Source organism: Cryptomeria japonica, chromosome 10, assembly GCF_030272615.1.
Source record: "Cryptomeria japonica chromosome 10, Sugi_1.0, whole genome shotgun sequence".
In the NCBI taxonomy this organism is placed as follows: Eukaryota; Viridiplantae; Streptophyta; class Pinopsida; order Cupressales; family Cupressaceae; genus Cryptomeria; species Cryptomeria japonica.
The window spans coordinates 256,959,668-256,983,347 of NC_081414.1; the positions used below are offsets into that span (position 1 = coordinate 256,959,668).

The window sequence follows — 23,680 nt, forward strand, 5'->3', positions numbered from 1 at the left end:
TTCCAAGGATAGGACCTATAATGCATTTTCGCTCTAAGATCTTCTTAAGGACAAGCTTCAAGAGGTGAATTTGCTCTATGACCATGGTGAGGGCAAGGCATGATTGAGTGAAGAAACTCACTCCATATCCTTTCTAAGGTACACCAATGATGAAGGATTCGCTTTCTGTCCTTTCTAAGGTACACGGCTTGGAGATGATATTCGCTCTATGTCCTTGGCAAAGTATTGGAGCAAAATAGATTTCGCTCTTGGCCCTTGGCAAGGTACGGGAGCGAAATGCAAAAATTTTGCTCCAATTAATGCTCGGACTTGAGGTTCGCTTTTCCCCTTGAGTTTATGAAGTTCGCTTACTCATGCTCAAACATGAAATAAACCTCTTGAGGGCTTGGAGGTGAAGTTCGCTCCTCTCACCAAGCACATGAAGTGTGGCAAACTTCTGTGATTCAGCCCTTGTTTCCAATCTGCATGCCAATCATCCAATGTTGCTCAGGTCTCAGGAAAACCGGTGATTTTGTCCTCATTTGCACAAGCAATTGTGCTTAATGAAATTGTCCTAGATTGTGTTGAATTCACTTCTTCCTTGTTAAATTCATGTTTCCTTTTCCCATAAATCTGTCACTTTCAGATTGATGAAATCCAACCTGAATCTGATATGGACCAGGTCTGTAGAAATACCCCCAATCTGCTCTTTTTTATTCAAATTAAGATCCTTCTGCCTCAACCTTGAATTAAGCACAAAATTAGGCTTCAAACAAGTTGCTTTTGCTTCATCTCAAGCAGAAATTGACCTCAAATCAGGTCTGATTGTAAATTTAGTGTTGGATGATAATGATGGCTTGCATCTAATTAGGTCTGCTCCTTTTGAATCTTGTTCCCTGAATTCATTTAGGTCTGGTCCTTTTGAATCCTGCTCCCTGAATTCATTTAGGTCTGATCTGCTTTGATTTGCCCGAGTCTTTTATTTTTCACCTGAAAGTAAAAAAAAAGACAATTTCAATTAAAAAGAAACAAAACTTAACAACATTATTAGCTTTATCAATCTGGAAATGAATCATTTCTCGGTAATACTGTCTTGAAATCTGATATATCTTCACCTTCCATCAGATTGGACTCTGAAAGATGACACTTGGTGAAATTCACATCAGCATGATTGAGTCTGATTCACCTTTCCCACATGCTGGAAGTTAACTACCTTTATCTCTGCCTTGTTCAAATTGAGAGTTCTATGCTCTTCTGCTGTAGATCATATTCGGGCCCGCCCTGCTCTTCTTACGATTTGATTTTGAATTTAAATCCCCCCCAATGTTTTGTTTATGTGACACATCTTCCACTTCAGAGGCAAGCTCGCTTATTTTTTGTTGGTGCCACATCTTGCATTGTGTCTTATCATGGCTCATGCTGGGGATATTAGGGGTCAAAGAAATGATGAGGTGGCTGTTTTCCTTTTAAACAAATAAAAATTAAATGTCTTAAAAACTTTTTTCTTCACCTTAGAGTTTGGTGGGGCCCAATCAAGGCTACGGTGGTAAAGGAAGTCGAAGGAAATACTATGCCTTAAAACAAGCTTTAAAAATCTCCATTTCAGATTTTGTGGGGCCCAAGCTTATGGTAATTAAAAACACTTTTAAAACTCCCAGGCTAAAGCTCGGTGGGTCCCAGCAAGGAAGGTCCTTAAAAAATCTTATTTGATTCTCCATTTTTTAGTGTGTAGGGCCCAAAAGGATGATATGATACGGTGGAGAGAAATATGAGGTGGGGGAGTGGTAGGAAATGTTAAGGGTAGCTGCTACGTGGAGAAAGAGGGGGGAATGGGATGTTGCAGGAAAGGGGGACATAAGGGATAAAAATGATGGAAGGTAGGAAATACGTAGGGTGAGGAGGTTTAGGATATAGGAGGTAAAAGGGGTTGATGAAAGGAGTTAGGATATATGGGGAGTAAAATGGAACGAGAGGAATAAGGGGGTAATGAAAGGGTAAGAAGCTAAGTTGGTAGTTAAGGGAAAAGGTAGGGAATGGAAGGTAGGTTAGGATGGGATAGGGGTAGGAGGTAGAGTGGTAGGTAATGAATGGGTAGGTCAATGGGTATGAGGTAGAGGCAAGCTTAGGGAAATAAGGTAGGTAAAGGCTATAATGGATGGGGCTAGGATAGGTGATGAGGATAGGTAGATGGGTAACGAGGTTAGGATGTGGTATATGGGGATAGTGAATGAAGTTTTAGGATATGATAGGAAAAATGGAAAGGTAGGGGAGGGTTGAAAGATCCCTGATGGATCCCCTTGCTGATCTGCTGTAATTTTTAAAATAATAAACTATATGTTCTTGTGATTTTTGTTGATGGTCTTACAGAATAGAGAGAAGTTGCAAAATGTTTGGTTTCCTTTTTGTATTTTTTGATTATATAAGCAAGTAATGAATAAAGAACAACAAATAAGAAAGGAAACTGAAACAAGTAAGAACATTCAATTAAATCAGAATTGATACAAATCGTACTAGGCAGATTTCTGATTTATAATATCCAAATTATTCCCTACGCACTGGGAATGTGCTTACATCCAATAATGGCGCCAACTGAAGGGTAGATGATGAACACAAACCAAGAACACCAGCTATGGCTGAATGAAAGTCTTCACCACTTCCAGCATATAGTGTACCTGCTGTAATGGTGGCATCAACCTGAAACAATCACACCCCAGCTGGGAAATTCAACCACCCTGCTGAAACCCATACCAAGCAATCTGAATCTCCACAAGGAATAGCGCATACACTCTGACCAAAATGCCAATGCCAAAAGAATCCAATGCCAATCAATAGCTGAGGGCTACGTCCCAGCCAGTACCAATCATGGGGTTTGCATCCCAGATTGAAGAATTGCTCTACCAGAGCAATATCGCACCAAAGAAGTTTTCAATATGTAAAAGATAATGAGAAATTAGGTTTCCTTCTCCTTATATCTCTTTCCTTCCAAATCAAACCCTAAAGATATATGAAAAGTGCGCTTTAATATAAAGTCATATTTCCCAATATTGGGCGCCCAAGTATAGAGAAAACACCACTTTTTCAATATAAAATAACTCCAAGCGCCAAAAGGACACTGGCAAGTGAAAATCATTTAGAAAAGTTCAAGACCTTTCCAATGAGCTATAACACATGGGCATACGAATCCAGATGACGCCAAAAACCTCTTATTACTCCGAAATGGCTATAGACATAGCCTTCTTTAAAATATTAAAGCGCTAACTTAGGAAATATTTAAATATATTAAAAATATAACCCAAATAGCTACAGAAAGCTTGAAACACACCAAAAGACTGAAACTGAACTTGTCACTTGTCTGTGACTGATGTCGGAAATCATGGATCAACTGGCAGTCCCTTCCCTAAAATCTAGGGATGCTCCTAGAAACTAGGGAACACACCCTGTCGTCCTGAAACTGAAACCATCTGAAAGGTCATGAGTAACCTCACGACTGACAACTGTCACGACCTCCTAAAATTTAGGGATATCCCCTAAAATCTAGGAAGTGCTCCAAACTGCCTGTAAAGCCAAAATCCAGTCACTATATGCATTGAATGAGTCCCAATCAACCTCTGCTAGCCTACGAGACTCCAATGATAGGCCAACTCCTCCGTCTCTGATGTCCACTCTAGAAAGAGGACATGACAATCGTCCCCTCTCGGAGTTGCTTGCCCACAACCAACTGAAACACCAATCCTCCACCATCCCAAATAATACGTAAACAAATCATTACATGTAACTGCTGCTCATCTCTGATATAAACAACATGCAATACCCCAATCTGGAATGGCTCCTCAAAACGCCGAAGCACCTGTGCTATCAAATCAACACTGCCTGGGTCCCAGAGCGAAGCATAGCTCCTGCTGAATACCTCAAGTGAGCAATGGAAAACTATATCATCTCCATAGATCAAATATCCATAAATGCCAAGATCACTAGTGTGTCTGTGATCACCAACATGCATAACATCCGTCATAATATCCAATGAATGCCAATTCATGGAAGACCCTCTGTGATCTGACCCCATTTGACACAAGTGGCACACAACTGCCACACACTGCTACTGATGTGCCGGAAGATCTAATGCCAACTCGCTAAACAATATATAATACTGACCAAAATCATCACTGTCTAGGCTGGCATCTTAAAATATGTAATCACCAACCAGCAATGAAACAATCACCCGGTCTAGAGAATCAGGTGAAACTGCCACATCAATTGGCTCAAAGTACTCACTAGGAGTAACATCACATAACTCATCCACGTCAGCTATTTGATGACAATCAACCTGTGGATCAACTATCGTCCCACTCTGCTCGATAAACTGAGATGGATAGTGGGTAAACTCCATCTCCATCCTCGTGAAATTCCGAACATACCGTCCAAGTGTCAACAACCACTGTACACCCACGACCACATCTATACATCTGAAGTGAAGCAACCCATGTAGGATCCACGAAAGAAAGGTACTACACATGTCTATACCATGATCCCACACAAACCACCTATAGGACATAAACTGCTCCTGCTGCTCTCCTCTGATATAAGTGCCATATAATCTTAATATCTGGAGCAACATACTATAATCCCTATAAGATGCTGTATCAAATGAATCAACACCTGGATGCCAAATAAAACTAAATCCACATCCATCTGTCATGAAGAGACAATGATAGTAAGAGGCATCCTCGATACCGTGTCTCTACAGCCACTGTGAAACTCTCACACCTGTGATAACCATCCACAACAACACACTTGCTAATCCATGCATCATCCTTCCCCCATGATCCTGGATGAAGTCTCTGTGTCAAGGAGATGAAAAACTCTGACGGTCGCTGCTCATCATAACGGTTGATTGTTTGCTGATCTCGCAAACAATCCATCCCAAACTGCTGGATCGGGTGCCTACAATCAATAACTCTATCCTCTGAAGATGGGAGAGCACTATTGCAACACGGATAGCATAAGTCCTGAACCAACTCACATTTGCGAGCCATCCAATCATCTACAATCGGACTAAAAGAGAAATGAAGTGCACTCCTCACGAGGTAATCTAAATGGACTCTCGTAGGCTCACTCAATGGCTCTGTGTCATAATCTTGTCCATCAAACTCTTCATCACTCCCACTGCTCTCAAACCATGAATTCGAAGACAACTCATATGTTTGAGATCCAAAATCCAAAATACACCTCAACTGAGCACTGTGGCTCTGCGGTGAAACATACTGGTTTCCCTTGTCAGCTGTAAGAGGTGTAAAAGAAGATTTGCTTTCCAGAGAAGGAAACAAGTCAACAGGAGTATCATACTCCCAACCAGTTGACAAACTGCTAGTCGCCTGTGAAAACAATGATGGAGTAATATCGTGAGTCAAATCACAACTCTCTGGTGAATCTCGCAGTGTCACAGTAGAACACTGTACTGTATCTGTCGCTGATGATGTTTGTGCCACTCTCAATCTATCAGAAAGCTCCTCCAATCTGGATTTCATTTCTTGAAGGGACAATTGGGTATCCTCCCATGCAACAACAGTCGCCTCAAGCTCCAAAGAGAGGACATCAACTTCCTCCTCTTCCCTCAACAAAGCACCATAACTAATAAAATCCCTCTGAAGGAGATAATCTCGGTCAGCCACTAACTGTAAATACTCATGCTTCAGTATCCCAATGGCTCCATAAAGAGCATGAAACTCTGGTAAGGAAAAATCACTGCTGCCTTGCTCATCAATCATGAGGGTGCTCCAACTATGTGTAGCCAACAACTGGCGAGCGACATCGAAATGCTCAATAACTGTGTCTATACTCTTGTCATCAACCTTGAGTTGTCCAATCAGGTGATGAGGAGTCCGAGAATGTTGGCTCTCCTGTAACTGTACAAACTCAAAATCTACATTGTGGAAAGAAGTTGTATCTGTATCCTGTACCTCTCTGTAGTCAACATCGTGTATGCACTCGGCCATGGATACAACCTCATCCAAAGTACTGCTGCTCTGTGCCTTTGAGAACACCACATCCGTCAATGATGATACTGCTGAAAACGCACTATCATCACTCTCTTCTGCATCCCATGTGTCTGCACAACCCACTGGCTCATGATCCTGGGGTCCAGTGCTACTAAGAGAACATACTGGGCTGGATTCTAAGGTCTGATCTATAAAATCAGAATCATCATGATATGAGTTCTCAACATTCAAAGCATCATTGGTACCCGAATTTTGAATACCTTCACGTGACAGCCCATTGGCACCATCTTGTACAAGTGTAGATATTGATACCTCAAGCTGATGCAAAGGTACCTCATTGCTGTCATGAAAATCAGAATTGCTAACCTCTAAATCAGTTGCCTCTTGGAAATCCCCTGCACAGAAGGTGAGGACAATTCATTATCCAAAGCTGTCCTAATGTCTCCTTGAGTTGAATCCACATGTCTAACAAAACCATCACATAAATTCTTGTCCCACTCATCGGAACTTGAGGGCACCAAAACATTCTTATGTAGAGGTATATTACCGCTAAATGAAAGTTCTTTGTCCATTCCTGATTCCTGCACCCTTGATTCTTCTTTCCTTCTTTGCCACTGATCTGAACTTGTAGCTACCAAGTTATCTTCGTCTACTCCGGGTACACCCATAAATTGTGTGAAGGAAAGGAGCTCACGTATCATCTTAGGAAGAGAACAATACTGATGATAGCTGCTCATAACTGTATCATTAAATATCTTGGCAGGAGGCATCCTACTTTTACGTGTTGGAGAAGATGAAACTTTTGAGTGCCCAATTTTAGTTCTAGCCATGGTATTTACTTTTAACTAAACTGATATCCCAACGGATCCCGGAGGTCGAAATAAAGTTTGTTCTCAACAATTTTGGGACTTTGGCCAACGTATTGTCTTACCAGCTGTCAACTGTAAGCATAAATGTGTAGGTTGACAACTACCCAGTTGCTGATATGAATTATCAAAACCTTTATCAAATACCCAGATGCTGGAATGAATTATCAAAACTTTTTATCAACTACCCAAATGCCAAAATGAATTATCAAAACCTTTTATCCAGTACCCAGATGCTGAAATGAATTATCAAAACTTTTTATCCAGTACCCAGATGTGACAATTTCTCATAAACCCTACAGGCTAGCAAGATGTAGGCTCTGATACCACTGAAAGATCCCTGATGGATCCCCTTGCTGATCTGCTGTAATTTTTAAAATAATAAACTATATTTTCCTGTGATTTTTGCTGATGGTCTTACAGAATAGAGAGAAGTTGCAGAATGTTTGGTTTCCTTTTTGTATTTTTTGAATATATAAGCAAGTAATGAATAATGAACAGCAAATAAGGAAGGAAACTGAAACAAGTAAGAACATTCAATTAAATCAGAATTGATACAAATCGTACCAGGCAGATTTTTGATTTATAATATCCAAATTATTCCCTACGCATTGGGAATGTGCTTACATCCAATAATGGCGCCAATTGAAGGGTAGATGATGAACACAAACCAAGAACACCAGCTATGGCTGAATGAAAGTCTTCACCACTTCCAGCATATAGTGTACCTGCTGTAATGGTGGCATCAAGCTGAAACAATCACGCCCCAGCTGGGAAATTCAACCACCTTGCTGAAACCCTTACCAAGCAATCTGAATCTCCACAAGGAATAGTGCATACAATCTGACCAATAATGCTAATGCCACAAGAATCCACTGCCGATCAATAGCTGAGGGCTACGTCCCAGCCAGTACCAATCATGGGGTTTGTGTCCCAGATTGAAGAATTCCTCTACCAGAGCAATATCGCACCTAACAAGTTTTCAATATGTAAAAGATAATGAGAAATTAGGTTTCCTTCTCCTTATATCTCTTTCCTTCCAAATCGAACCCTAAAGATATATGAAAAGTGCGCTTTAATATAAAGTCATATTTCCCAATATTGGGCGCCCAGGTATAGAGAAAACACCACTTTTTCAATATAAATTAACTCCAAGCGCCAAAAGGACCCTGGCAAGTGAAAATCATTTAGAAAAGTTCAAGACCTTTCCAACGAGCTATAACACATGGGCATACAAATCCAGATGAAGCCAAAAACCCCTTATTACTCCGAAATGGCTATAGACATAGCCTTATTTAAAATATTAAAATGCTAACTTAGGAAATATTTAAATATATTAAAAATATAACCCAAATAGTTACAGAAAGCTCGAAACACACCAAAAGCCTGAAACTGAACCTGTCACCTGTTTGTGACTGATGTTGGAAATCATGGATCAACTGGCAATCCCTTCCCTAAAATCTAGGGATGCTCCTAGAAACTAGGGAACACACCATGTCGTCCTGAAATTGAAACCATCTGAAAGGTCATGAATGACCTCACAACTGGCAACTGTCACGACCTCCTAAAATTTAGGGATATCCCCTAAAATCTAGGAATTGCTCCAAACTGGCTCCAAACTGCCTGTAAAGACAAAATCCAGTCACTATATGCACTGAATGAGTCCCAATCAACCTCTGCTAGCCTATGAGACTCCAATGATAGGCCAACTCCTCCGTCTCTGATGTCCACTCTAGAAAGGGGACATGACAAGGGTAGTGTAGGTGAAGGGTATAGGTGATGAGATGGAAGGGGGAAATGGGGATGGCAATAATGAGGGATGGAAATGAGTGAGGTCGGGTTTGGACGCCCACTGACAGTGCTGGGAGAAGTGGAAGTGATTGTGCCTTGGCTGGGCAAAGGGAGTGTTTAACCATCACTTCATCCTTAAGAAAGAGACTTGATCAGCTTCTGAGCAACTACAAACAAAAGGTTAATAGAAAAGACTCGACAACAACTGAGAACTAAGCAAAGACAACTAACCTAGAAAGCGAAAAAGTGGGGGTCCCCATTTGCAATGGGGTGATGTGTGAATACCTCACAACACCTCCCAAGGGTCCTGAAGCGAAATTTTGATTTAGGTCCTGTCCTTGTTAAGGACATGGAGCGAATTGTCTACCTTGACCTTGTCCTTCCAAAAGACCTAGAGCAATCTGATTACAAGATTCATGTCCTTGTCAAGGACCCAAAGCGAAATTCTCAAAGGCAAGCATTTTTGACACCTAAACTTATTCAAAATTCGAATTGCTAAAAGGAGAACTATAATGTGAAGTCAGCCAGCATGGGAAAGGTGATTTGTTATTTTAAAGTGAGTCGGCCTTACACTCAAAAGACATGACCTTTACCCCAAGCGCCTATAAAGGAGAAGTTAGAACATTCATTCTAACCATCAACTCAAACATTCTCTTCTCTTCAAATGCGAAAATGGGAACAGAATTAGTGAACTTCAGCAGAACATCAGTGAATTCCATCAGCATAAGGTCGAATTTCATCATTGGAGATGCAGGTCTAATCTTTTGGAGCAGGCGAGATTCATCATTTGAGCACCAAAGAAGCGAATTTTCTCAGCCAGCAAGCTTATCAGCCAGCGAATTTACCTTAAGACAGCCCAGATTTGCTCTAGGACATTAAGTTTGCCTTCCACACAGCGAATTCATTGATTACTGTCAACCCTTTGATTAGATTTAGAAAGAAATCATAAAAAAAAATCAAAGATTAGATCAAGTTGTATATCTTGTGTGTTTGATGTGCAATTGTTCATTTTGCAGGAGGTAAGGAAAGAGATCAAATGGGCTAGGTTGAAGGAAGATTGGAACAAGGATCTCAAGGAGAAAGTTTAAACACCAAGGACAAGATACAAGATACAAGGAAGATGCCTTCAAGAAGCTTTATCAGCAAATACAAAGACATCAAGAAGGAGAAGATCTCAAGATATTCAAAAGATTCTCACCACACGCTGGAGGCATGAAGAGATTAGAGGAGTGTTAAGGCGAAGTCATAAAATCACTCCAAGGTAAGCAAGCAAAGGTGGAAGGACTTAGCTACGTCAATAATTCCCATCACCACTACTTTGAGCGAGCTAGAGAATGTTGAAGAGATCAATCAAATCAAGACTACGAAGTGCAAGTTAAAGGTGGCGTCCTAGTCATTATCCCAGTCACCATTCACCAATCAGGGAAGGTTTACCTCAACAAGTCTTGATTCAATGTACCAGACGAACCCATGGATGCACAAACTCCGATGTACTTACCCTTGGCATCTATTGGTCCACACTCATTGAATGTAATTTTCTCATTGGCTAAGGAGATTTTGTTGTAACAAACCCTAATTAGGGTTTTTATTGTAAAATCTTGGCCATTGATGGAGATTCAATCATGGCCATTCATTGTAAATGAGCTCTCTATAAAAGCTCAAACTCTTCATTTGTAAAGGTTAATAGGGAGTAGAATAGCTAATAGTCAATAGATAGTCTTAAGAGAATAGAATAGTAATTAGAGTAGAGGAGGAGAAGGCATAAATTGTTACCTAAGTTGTAAATGAACTCCATTTTCATTGAAGTTATGGTGAAGTGTGTTGTTTCTTTACAATGTGCATGGTTTCTTGTTGGATCTTCATGTTAGATGATACATAATTAGATTGAATGGAAGAATTTGTTGAATGCGTTTGTGTGGAATCCGCCCAGTCCATACCACTAGCCTCATACTGATTGTAAGTGCGCCTTGTGTGGTCAACTGGAGTGATATGAACTTAACTTTGAATTGTTATACGTCCATTGCTTATGCATTAACTTGAATGGTGATCAATGTTGATGGTAATGATTTGAACATCTTTGAAACATCCTTAGAAGATTGCATTAAGCTTGTGTCAAATTGTTTAGTTTGATGGTGAGACCTTACCCAGTAGGATTCCAGCTAATCATTCAACTATCTTCTTACATTCTAGGTCTTAAAGTAGACTCTCTTAACCCTTTCCTTTTGCCCTTTTTTTTTCAATTCAAGCTAGTTTAGGACAAAGAGCATCACCATATAGCAACATCAGATGATCGAGTTCCAGCAAATCAAGCATTCGAATGTAAGTCCCCTTGTGATTCCAGCATAATCACATCAACCAACGGAGCTTATCCACACGTAGTGACCCTACATTCATGAACCTTGGAGTCTTCTCAAGTGATCCTTAAACCAATCTTCAGCATTTGAGAGATTTTGTTCAAGAGAGGATAAGATACTATTTGGTATTTTATTCTGTGTTCGCATATGCCTAAGAAACACATCAACAGATACCCTGAGTGGATGTCCATGTTACCTGCAACTGAGGACAAGAGGGCCAAAGTTCTGCTATTGGGCTTAGTGTTGGATGGCTCTGGGTGGATCTATCATGCTTCTTCTCCCACACCCAAATGTGTTTGAAATGATGTTATAGATATTATATGAATATCATGTGTTATGGACTTAACCCTAATAATATATATATGTTATATATGTGTATATGTTTCTTATGTTATGATCGCAGGATTTGAATCTAGTATCACATTATGTAAAAGGATATTTTACTTGGTAAGATGTAACCCTAACCCTAATTGGTTGCAAGGTTGATTCTATGGCAAATTCTAGGGAAAATTAGGAAGGGGACATTACACATTCAGTGCAGATTTGATTCAGAGAGCTGCTAATAAAAGGATATTTTCAAAATTTGATTGCTAATTAGTTTTTGGCAGATTAAAGTCAAAGAATGTGACAAATATAAAATGGAATGTCATGCCATTTGATCTATGTACTGCACTAACATTTTTTCAAAAAATGGATCAAGCATTGAGGCATTTGAAAGATTTTTGTGTTGTTTATACTTTATATTGATGATATTATTGTATTTGCGGACAATGAATGTGAGCATGGGCAACACTTAGAAAGATTGTTTGCAGCCATAAAGGAACATGGAATGTGTCTATCTGCCAAGAAAATGGTAATTGGTCAAAAGGAGATTGATTTCTTGGGCCTTCATTTAGAAGAAGGGAAGATTAGGTCACAACCTCATTTTCTTCAAAGAATTCAAGAATTTCCATTTATATAATCCCGGAGGGACTGAAAAGGCTGTTATATTGTGTTACATTCTTTGACTTCAATCTGCCAAAAGCTTGATTTGTGATTAAATTTTGAAAATATCCTCTTATTAGCAGCTATCTGAATCAAATCTCACTGAAAGGTATAGGGTAATTGAATGGAAGGATTATATCATTTAGAGGTTTATAATTAATACAAAACCTTTTCTTGCTTCTCTCTCTCTTTCTGCTCTTTTATTTACCAGAAATGCAGGGCATGCAAATGGATTCTTACTAGTTCTGATAAAATTCAACCCATATCGATATCTTTGACATAAACAGTTAATACATCTTTTATTTCTGAAGTGATACATCTTCTGTTTTCTGTAAGCCATATTAAAGCAATTCAGAAAACTATAAAATTAAAATTCTTTGAATCGATTAATCCAACATACATCAGTTTTAACAGTTCATAAATCTTCTGTTTCCGAATTGTTCAAATTTTGTTTATTGTATGCTAGTTCTCAAACAAATTTATGCCCTCCGTTAACCATTAAATATTTGTTGTAAATGATGGAAGTCTGCTGCCTCAAATCCAATGTCAATTACAAGAATAAAATTTCAAAGCTAAACCGAATTGGTAATAGAAGCCCTCCAAATTTTTTAGTGTGCGTCTCTTGGTGTGTGCCTTTACATATCTGTATGCAACATTCTATAACACATTTTCGATCATATCATTAGAACTTTTGAAAGGATTTTAATTTTTTCTTGAAGGCTCCAATGTTTACAGACTATTTCGATGACATATCACTCTTAGACTTCGGTTATGCCTAGCTATTCTCCATTTTTAGGGTCAAGTTTCCCAATGACCCAAAAATCTGAAATAACAAAATCAGTTTCTGAAGACTTTAGTATGGCTTTATGCTTACTGTGATAAATTCCAATGCTCAGGATGACTGTTACTGAAAAGCATTGGCATCTTCAGAACTTTTTGTTGTTGGAAAATATTAGTAAAAATCTGAATTGGTTACAGTCATAATAGGAATAAGGCACAAATTTTTATAGATAGTCTAATAAATTCTCAGTAATATATTGACCCTATGAATGTGTGTTCAATATGTAGTCCAGAAACTAATGTGTTATAATATGACTGTTGCATCAGACGGGAATCAAAAACTTGGAAAATCTGTACACATTTTTGTCTGAGGCAAAATATAAAGTATTTTAACTTATCAAAGAATTCGCATCACATTGATTCTGACTTATGTCCGCAGCCAATGCAATGAAGAGTTAAAATCGTATTGCTAAAAAGCATAGAGTATACTCAAGAATTCTAGTAACCTTACCCTTGATCTTTTCCACATTTTTAACTTGAAGAGGCATTCTTAATGTTGCTTCTAATATTAGTTATATATTCAAGTCACTTCTTTGTGATTTTCTAGAAATTTATATTATTTGAAATCATAATAGGTAGAAAGTCGTTTTAAATAATCTACGAAATAGTCATAAATAATATTCTCATTTCGAAAATAGTCCAAGAAAGCTTATATGGTTCAATGCAATTCCTGTATCGTAGGAAATTCTGTACAAATTTTTAGGCCTACAAATAAATATAAAGGATTTTTAACTTATCAGAAACAATGCTTCACATTGATTTTGACTTCTATCTACAGCCAATACTATGGGAAGTTCAAATCATATTGCTGCGAGGCATACAATATTCTCAGGAAATCTAGTAATCTTATCCTGAATCTTTTCCACTTAATGGCTGGAGCCGGAATTCCTGATATTGCTTCTGATCCAGAGAGGGGTATTCTCAAGGTTTGTATAGTCCAGTATAAATTCATTTATTTTATTAGTTTATATACATTCAGTTTTGAACTATGGAATGTTATTCATGTGTCCTGCTTTCATTATGTTGTTCTCCTAAAACTAATATTGATGTTTTAAGCAGCTCCAAGAAAAGTTCCGTTTGGACCTGGATGATGAGGCCTCGATCCAATTCTTCCAGTCCCTTATTAACGATAGCGTCAGTGCTTTGTTTCCACAAATGGTGGAGACGATACATCGATGGGCTCAGTATTGGCGATAAAGATAGAAATTATGTTGCGATTATATAAACATTTCTCTAACAGATTTGGCCTTCATTTAATATAAATTATTCTGCTACGATCAGAAGCGGAAAAGGAAATCAGTACGTAATTCCAGTGTCATCATATAAATTGGAGCCTTTTTTTTCTTCATTCTGTAATCCGGTACCGTCTAGTCATAATAAGGTATGTTTTCTGAGTTTTTAAAATTCGATGTCTTTGTAGGCTTATAAGAAGGTGGAATATCAAGTTACAAACTTGTTAACACCTGAAGTCAAGTCAACTCTTTTAATGAAATGAATTCTATAATTATCAATTCCCTTATTAAACAATGCCAAGCCTGCACATCTGGTGGCATACATCCTCATACAATATTGACACTCTGAATCAGAGTCCTTCGTTTCTTGGCAACCTAACTGTTCCTTCGGAACCGCTCCATGGTTTTCTTCTTCATTTTGACCCTTCTTCTGACCATCACATTTCTTAGATTATTTTTTAATAATTATCATCTTCTCTCCTTTCTAACTGTTCGTCACCATCTAAATTGTCTACTACATCATCTCAATTTCCTGCATTATCAACGATGATCCATGAAACTTCGACTGTTACTTAAAGAGAGCTCTTGGGATTGGGTAATAAGTGTTTGGTTATGTGCTTTGCACTTTGGTTTCACCAACAAATGATCTTACTATTTTTGAAACCATATATTTAGCCCATGCGGCTACTTTGGAACAAATAGGGCAACTATTTTTATGTACCTTACAAAAGAACTTTTGGAGGAACCTGGTCAAATCGCTTAGGGCCACCCTTTTGGTTCCACGGAGGCAGAGGCCATCCTTGTGCACAAGCTTTAATATCCCATTTTCTTGACAATTCGTTCTCTGGATATTTTTCCCTTATAATTTCGATCGGTCCATATGCACCCTTCTCTTTCATTGGCCAATCTCTCTAGGCTTGAACGGACCTACTAATCCATAGAGACTTTTAGTTAGTATAAGATATAGTTTTAACTCCATCGTTAGTTGTTGTAGGCCTTGGATTGTTGAAGATGGTGGAGATAACCCCCTCTCTCACTTACTATCTATGTAAGGGTGTAATTTGGTCTACCTTGCGTGAGACTAAATAAAATTTAGATTGAATAGCATAGGATATAAATGTTTTCTCATGAATGGTTGAACACAGGACGAATGTTCTTTGACAAGTCATTTTATAGAGGAATTTCATGTAGAATTTCATGTAAAATAAATTTTGGATTTCAAATCTTACCATTAAAATAGAAATTGAATTCGGTAAATCCTTCTCAATCTTATTAATTTGCACAAGTCAAGTTAGCAGGTTCTCATATATTTTTCTAGTTGTAGGGCTTAAATGAGTGCTTATTGTATTAATCTCCAATTTTTAGGAAGAAAACAAATTTTTTGTCTTCTTTCTAATGATTTCATGTTTGGATCATTGCAATGAATATAAAAACATATATTGTGATGTAAAATAAATTTTTTGATATAAAACTCACATTTTGTAACAAGGTCCTATTTTATTATTTCATATCATTTTATGTAATAGGGACACCCCCTCTTCTTGTTTCTAAGTTCTAGGTATCTAGTGGAGAAATGACTCCCTTAGAATGTTCTAGTTAGTGGTAGTTGATGGGTACCACTCATGTTAATACTATGGATGGACTACCACCAAGTTTTTAGGGCTAGGAATTTTTTTATAGGATCTACTCTACTCACAAACTTTCTAGTTTGGTATTGTTACAAAAATCCATTCAGAAAAGTATTTCCTACATTATTTTCTAGTTTTGTAGATCTAGTCCTATACTTTTTGGTGTGGAAGTTCTCCCAAAATTTATATTTTGTGTTGAGCATGCTACTTTCCTTTGTTTTCATAAATTTTTAGGCAATTTGACTTGAAATAACACCACAGTTTAGTGTTTCAATAAGCACAACACACAATCTTTATTAGTCCAAATGTGTGGTTAAGCAAAGTTATAGTGAAAGAGAGCGTTCCTAACATGGAAAGCATCCAAAGGGGTCAATCTTATTGTATGGTTAGGTTAGAGGTAGAGAAAGCCTTCACATAGCTCAAATTGAAGAACTATTGCAAGCCAAGGGGGGAATCTTTGATAAGCTTGAAGAAAAGGGACATGTAATAGCATAAATGTAAACGACGACTCAATATTAGGAAGATGGGTGAAAAGCACCTTTCAAGGTTCTCACTGATGGGGAGAAGACTAGGGCAAAGAGGTCATAAACCTATAACATCACCTTAGCATAAAATTTAGAAGATAAAAATTGATGTTGAAATAAGGTTTGGATAGATGCTACACATCATCCTAGCAAGCATATCCTACTTTTTATATCCATGATAATGGAAGAAAAGGCAATGACCTATATAATATTTTCTTTCCCTAATTCTAGATTTAAATAAGTTTGGATACAAATATAACTACGGGGTTCCTTAATTCTTGAATATTAATGCAAATAATATAAATTTTAAAATAGAAACCTTAGATGCAATCTAATATTAGATAAAAAAGGATCAAGTCTCTAATGATGCAAATAATATAAAAGTTAACAAAAATTTCAATATGGTAAATGTAAAGAAGCCATAGAGGTCCTAATGGAGTGATTTACCACAAATCCAGGTTTTATTGTCTCAATGTTGTGTGGATGTGTTAGGTTGAAAGCTATTCTAGAAGTAGTGGAAGGAAAACTAGCAAATGTAGTGAGTAAACATGCCCAAGGAAGCAAGGATGTGCGATATAACAAAGAGGTATAATAGCACTATGTAACTCCTCATTATCTTAAGTGATACGAAATAATTTACTAATGCAATTGACTTATATTTGAAGAATATATCACACCACAAATGTGTGAGATTGGGTTTACTTACAATGTTTAACCTATCAAATTGGAATAAAATTAGGTTTATAGATGAAATTATGTGAGATGATATTTGAAAATATAATAAGAATTAGAGTTAATATGGTTTTTGGTATAAAAAAGATTGAATCAAGTGCTTAAATTTTTTGGGTGAAGTGGGGGTTGGTTTTTAAGGTTGTTTCTTTATGTTTTATGTTTTTGTGATTTATAGGAAAACCAATAAAGAAGTGATGCTTAATCATGGCTATTGAAATGGATATCAAAATGAATGCAAAAATGCAAGGGAGAGTTGGAAAGTAAGCAAAATTGTGCACCATAGTTTATTTGAAACAATGAAAATGAATGATAATTCCAAAAAATAGATTGATAGTAATAAATCTCATTTTAATATAATAAAAAGTTTGTTAATTGTCTCATAGACAATAAGACTACAACATAACCATTCAATGGCAATCCAAGGACATTAGACATCAAGATAACCTATAAGATCTTAAGTAATTGTTTACTATGTAATGGATTGACCACTTAATAATAATAGTGCTTTATGGAAGTTGAATTGAGAAATACACGTATTAAAGTCATGAAGCCTAAAGTGTATTATTAAAATATATACAAGTTTACATCCAAAAAGGATTATACGTAAGAAAACATAAAACATATTGCATCTTTACAGGAGCCTGAAGGCTTGTAAAGATAAAGCATTAAAGGCTGCAGAAAATACAAGAAACCAAGTAGTTGATCATGGCAAAAAATTGGGATCTTTACGCATAAAATTCCAATTTTCACCATTGGGAACCAAAATTCTGCTAACACCATCAACTCCATTAGGAGAGACAAGAACAGGAATTTCTTTGTCTACTAAGTATCTTCTCACATTTTTGATTTGAAAGCTTTTGTGCATTCCAAACAAATATTTCTACTCACAAATGTGCAGGAAATTGCTGACTGATTTCATTGACATCTGAGACTTCATTTCGAGGCATCCTTCCAAGAAGTACCTGGAAGGAATTGCGGAGTAATATATTATGGCTATTAATACTTTCCCCTCATCGTTTTCTTAATTCACAATGCAATTATAGCTCTTGCACAGAGAAACGAGCGAACGGGAGCTCCCAACAAACGGTGTAATTGATTTTGAGAAGCAATTATTGACTACTCACTAGCTAAACAGGTAATTGCAACGATTATCGGCAGAGATATTTTCGAGACTGCTCCACAGTTCTATATCCTCCACATGTTATCTCTATCTCTCTTTCAAACAGCATGGACCTACTTCAATCTTATAGGCGTCTTGTTCAATTTGTTATTGGTTATGTTCGTGAATCTTTTATCCCTAGTCAAGTCAATAATGAGACAAAGAAATTCCTAAGATTTAATGAGACAATTTCTTTTATCCCTAGTGCACTTCATCGCCTGAAATCTAAACTGAATAGACAATATAAGCATGTCCATACAATGCAGAGAAATGTAGAGCATTTTTCGGATTAGTCTTGACAAGCAAGCAAACTGTCAACATACTGCATTTATTAGAAAAAAATTGTGGAAACAACAGTGACCTGAGATGATAGGAGTGCAACGTCTATATCACATATAAGCTAAATCCCAAATTATAAAACCATATCTATAATTTGGAGGAATGCAGAGCATTCTTCCATATAGTCTTTAAAGTACCTTCTTGCAATTTCACATTTCATCAATCTGTAGAAACCAGAACATCCTTGTAGCACCATTTTCTCACTTAGGAACAATAAGACCATTAACAACATAGGAACTTCAAGACCATTAACAACATATCAACTTCATCTCAATTTTTTTAATCCTTATTTTAATATAATATCATCATGATAACATCTCTACTAACAACAAACAAGGCATAGCGTCCAATCATGAACTACATAACTATAACACATCATCAACATAGTAACATCTCTACACAAAACTGCACATGACAACACAACACTGAAGGTTGACATCAATGATAACACCACCACAACACATGAGACATCAATGACAACACAATAGTCTCCAACATTCCCTACTTAGAATATGGTTTTAAAATTAAATTTTGACACCCACAGCCAAATAGTGAGCTTCAATGTAATGAATTCTAGTACCCATTCTTTTGAAGAGTACATATCTTATTCTAAGCTATTAGAACAATTTTATTATCCTTTTCCACAATTATTTTTCACAAAAAATTCTTTAGCTTCTTTTCAATCTCAAAGTTAATTCCCCTTGAAATAACTAAATCCAACATCATATAAATTGATATTGCAGATAGAGCAACCTTTATTATTGTGATTCTCCTAGCAAAGGTTAATCATTTACCTTTCCAAGAAGAAATTCCTAGTGAGAATAGAGGATAAACCTTTCCAAAATTCTAGTTTATTTACACCATGAAACAAAGGGGTCCTTAGATATTTGCAAGGGAGATCTTTTGGTTTGAAATTTAGGATTGCAATAACACAATCTTGGAGGGGAATGGGGATATTCTTAGAAAATATCTTTGATATAGAAAGGTTAATGACTTGCCTAGAATCTTGACAATACAAATAGAGAATCTTCTTGATAGTTTTAGCTTCTGAAATGGAATAATACCCAAACAATATGTTATCATCAACAAACAAAGCATGGGTGATTGGCATAATAATTGTTGGATATACCCTTCTTGGTTTGTACCCTATTCTATTAAAAAATGTTCTATTGAGTTTTTTAGCTATAAGAATGAACATAAAAGGTGATAGGGGATCACCTTGTTTAATACCTTGAGAGGATTTTTAAAAACTACCCAAAGATTCTTTAAAAAGAAAAGAGATTTTTGCTCTTGAAATGCAAAGGAATCTTTATTTACATTATTTATAGAAACCAAAACTTTTAATGGCTTCTAACAAAAATTACAAATTCATTTTGTCATAATCCTTCACCATATCCAATTTGATTATCATGGCTGAAAGTTTATTTACATGGATTGAATTGAAAGTACTTCATGAACCAATGAAGCTCCTTCAACAATCTCTTTTCCCAAAACATAGCTTCCTTTCTCTTCAAAAATTATTTTGGGTCCAGGAATTTGGTTGATTTAGTTATAGCTTTGGAGAAAATTTTATGTAGTGCTACAAAGAAGGAATTAGCCTAAACTTCGAAAAAAGGAGCATTATTTTTATGATAGAAAAATAAATTGTGGCAAATGGAGAAAATTCATTAATATGCTTAAGGACAAAGAGAACCTTATTTAATAACAAGGTTGGAGAACTTGCTAAGTAGTCATGAGTTAACTTAAGTATTCTTGAAATTTTCCAAGAGATGTCTTTGACATACTTCTTTTTGGGATGTTTTCCTAAGACAAAATCTTGAGGAAGGCTATCTAAAAATAGATTCTAGGAATATTTTTACCATGTTTTGTGTGCATAGCTACTAAATTTGATAGCAATTAAAGTGATCAAACCGCTCATGGTATATTTCAATCACATCATTGGTGTAAGTTAATAGTTCCTTGGAAATTTTGTCACAAATTGTGGAATTAGTAAAATTAATCAATATAGGGAGTCATCTTCAAGATCCCAAATGATTACTATATCTAGAGGGAACTCAATCTACTTTCCTTTGTTGAATATAGAGTGATTTTAAAGGTAAGGAGGGAACATATAGAACATTGTCTAATGTTTATCCTGGTCAATAAATTTTAGCCCAAGGACATCATCAAGTAGCCATCAACATTATGAAAATTAATAGCAAAATATAGATCAAATGTGTAGAAATAGTTTCTTGTCGTGGCCATGTGGTGCGTGATATGTAAATAAAATATCCAAGTCTATCAAATGATGAAGGGGTTATGATTGGGAGATACCATTTACTTCACAATTTTAGATGAGGAATCACTACTAGAAGATTTAAGAAGGTTGATCTTATTCTTCTTAAGAAACTCTATGAGCAAGTCAATTTATTTTCTAATGCACAAACTCATCATTTTCATTTCTTATAGTATCCCCATTTTTTTCACCTCTTTTATGTGGTTCTCTTCTAGATTAGAAGAGGAGGTGTATAGTCGTAAATGTTGGAATCCAAAAACACTGAGAGGGGGTGGGGGGGGTAAATCAATGTTATACCGGAATGTTCAATTTTAGCCTTATTAAAACATGCATACACCAATCGGTATACTGGTACATATAGAATTGAAAGAAGTAAAGCAACCAATAAGCCAATCACATAAATGAGAACCATAACACACAAAATTATAGGTGGAAAACCTCAAAGAGGAAAAACCATGATGGGATTTGTGACCCACAATATCAATCCACTGGCCATATGAAGAGATATTACAAAATATGAGGGGCCTGCACTTGCACTTGCAGGAAGGCTTACAGCCTAGAGCACACTGCTCAATCATAGAAGGAGTCTTACTAACTACATATAAATCCAGATTACAATCCAGAGAAGTGTTGAACTGCTAAGATAGTATATTCTATGCTTGAATATAGTTCCAATTTAAGCTCTATTTCTTCTGGTCTGAAACCCTAAACCCTTTACCAGAATAACCCTTACATAAATTTCCTTTCATACATAATCTCTGTGATATATTTTGTACCATATTACATTTGCATATCCATAATCTTCTATGTCATTTTTTATGTAAAAATGATCTATCAAACTGACCTATATACCCTATACAAATTACCATGCCTTATGTCGACTTACAAAGATATATACAATATCAAATTACATGTCGCCCAAATAACATAAATGCATAAATATTAAAGCCAATTGTCGATGCTGGATCCAAGAGATGTCGGCCTCCAATATCGATAACTTTTTACTAAACTATGTTGGCCTGCATTGTCGGTTACCAAAGAAATCCTTTTGTCCTATCGGTACCTGTGCTGGTGTAGAATCTGTGAAGTGCCTGCTGGTACACAAATGAACCAAAACATGAAGCCAGAACACAATACCATGTTGCCATCAATGACAACATAGTGAAACCAACCAATTGAGTGTCAATTGCCAATAATCTCCCTCTTTGGCATTGATGGCAACACTCATGTGAAAAATGGTCAAGGTTTCATCTTGCCGCTTTCATCCTGTCTGCTCCCCCTGAGCTAAATATTCATTCCACATCTCCATATCTACATAAATCACCCTAATGTATACAACCCCTTTTTTCTTTTTCACCTCTATATCACTCCCCCTTTGACATCAATGCCATCAAAAATTCTAAAAAGAATGTCAAAGATTCAAAAAAGTGTTCAATGAATATCCCAAAATATCTTACCGAAGTGCAACAAATTTCAAAATTTTCAGATAAGCCTTCTCCAATAGCTCAAGTTAGGTATCCCAACCTGTTTTGAATGTGCCGGAAATAGATACAAGTCCATTTAGTATATGTGCAAATGACACTTTCTCATTTACCTCTGTCGGTGTGGGCTTTGCCACCATATCCATACATTCTTTCTTATGTACACTGAGTGAATCTAATCGAGGACTCACCAAGCCTCTCAGACTTCTGGCTCTTCTAATAATTTTGTCTCTTTCCTTCTCAAGAATAGAAATTTGGTTTTCCAAAATCAAAATTTGATCATCAATGGATGTAGTCAATGAAATCAATTCATCAAAAGAATTAGCTATATTTGCAATTTTCTTCAGAAGTTCATTTATCTTCTTATCCACATTAGCTTTAAGTATATCAGTGTTACAACATACCCTATAAATATTTGTACATTGCTTCAAAGAATTTTCTATCAGTTTCAGCTTCTCATCAATCTTTTTCTTCTCTGATTCAATTACCTGATCAAATACAACTCTCTTAGCTTGAGTAAACATCTCCAATGCTTGCCGGTTTGAAATCTGCTATAAGGATTGAGAATCCTTTGAAATATCCTCAATAATTATCTTAAACTTGTCGGATGGGCTCGCTTCATTGTCAATCTTGCACTCCGGGACTAGTTTGTGTAAAAAAGTGATTGATTGATCAATAATCCCTTTATTTGTAGATCCTTCCTTCATCAATTTTCGTGTTGCCGTCATCATGAGTTCAGTAGGATTCATCTTTGTTATGTTTTTCTTTTCAACCTGTGAGGTGTCAATTGACAACAATGATGGACCAACTACCGGTTCCTTGCCGGATTCCCCTGTCTTCTCCTCTTCTGAAGATTTATCCTTTATAGCTTCCTCACTTGCACTGGTGGCTTCGCCACTTGGTGCAGTCTGTGTAACTCTCGGTTCCTCTGTAGGAACTATAACCTCAACCTGTACATTTGTATCTAGAGGATTTTTATCCTCGATATTAGTATCCTATACAACATTAGCTTGTTCACTCTCAGTGTTAACCGACATCTCAATGTTTGTTTGTACATCAATATCAACTGGGGGTTTGATTTCCACTATCTTAATATTTTTCAAAACTGAGGGTGAAGTACCCATAATCCCCTTTCCTTTTCGTTCAACCGGGGCGTCAACAGTGTCTGTCTTGGTTTTCGGTGAAGTAAAGAATCCTCTGTTCTCTCCAAGGAACTTAACCCATGCTATTTGAGTTTCCTTTATTATTTCATTTACCCTTCCTAGCATCAGACTGGTTATTCTATGTTTGTTATTAAAAACTTTTCTATTTGCCACCTCAATTGTCTTTTCCATTTCATCTGGAGCAATAGTAACACAAATAGATAATAGCTCTTGAATTTTAATATGTTTATCTTCTTGCATAGCAAACAACCTCCTAGCATCTAACATATTATACAACTCAGCCGGTATTTGATTTTTAATTTCTATTAAGGCTTTCTTATAAATATCCAAGTATAAT

General features: G+C 36.6%; 1 protein-coding gene across 6 annotated transcripts in view; it reads left to right on the forward strand.

The window, feature by feature from the left end:
- Window positions 1–14,416, forward strand: part of LOC131059830 (phosphatidylinositol 3-kinase, root isoform) — a 244,701-nt gene extending 230,285 nt beyond the window's left edge. For all 6 annotated transcript variants that reach the window (XM_057992864.2, XM_057992870.2, XM_057992865.2 and 3 more), the window contains exons 17-18: window positions 13,589–13,736; window positions 13,870–14,416. In XM_057992864.2, the coding sequence (XP_057848847.1) occupies window positions 13,589–13,736; window positions 13,870–14,007 (286 nt within the window). In that variant the 3' untranslated portion in view covers window positions 14,008–14,416. The remainder of the gene's footprint in view (window positions 1–13,588; window positions 13,737–13,869) is intronic.
- Window positions 14,417–23,680: the final 9,264 nt, after the last annotated feature.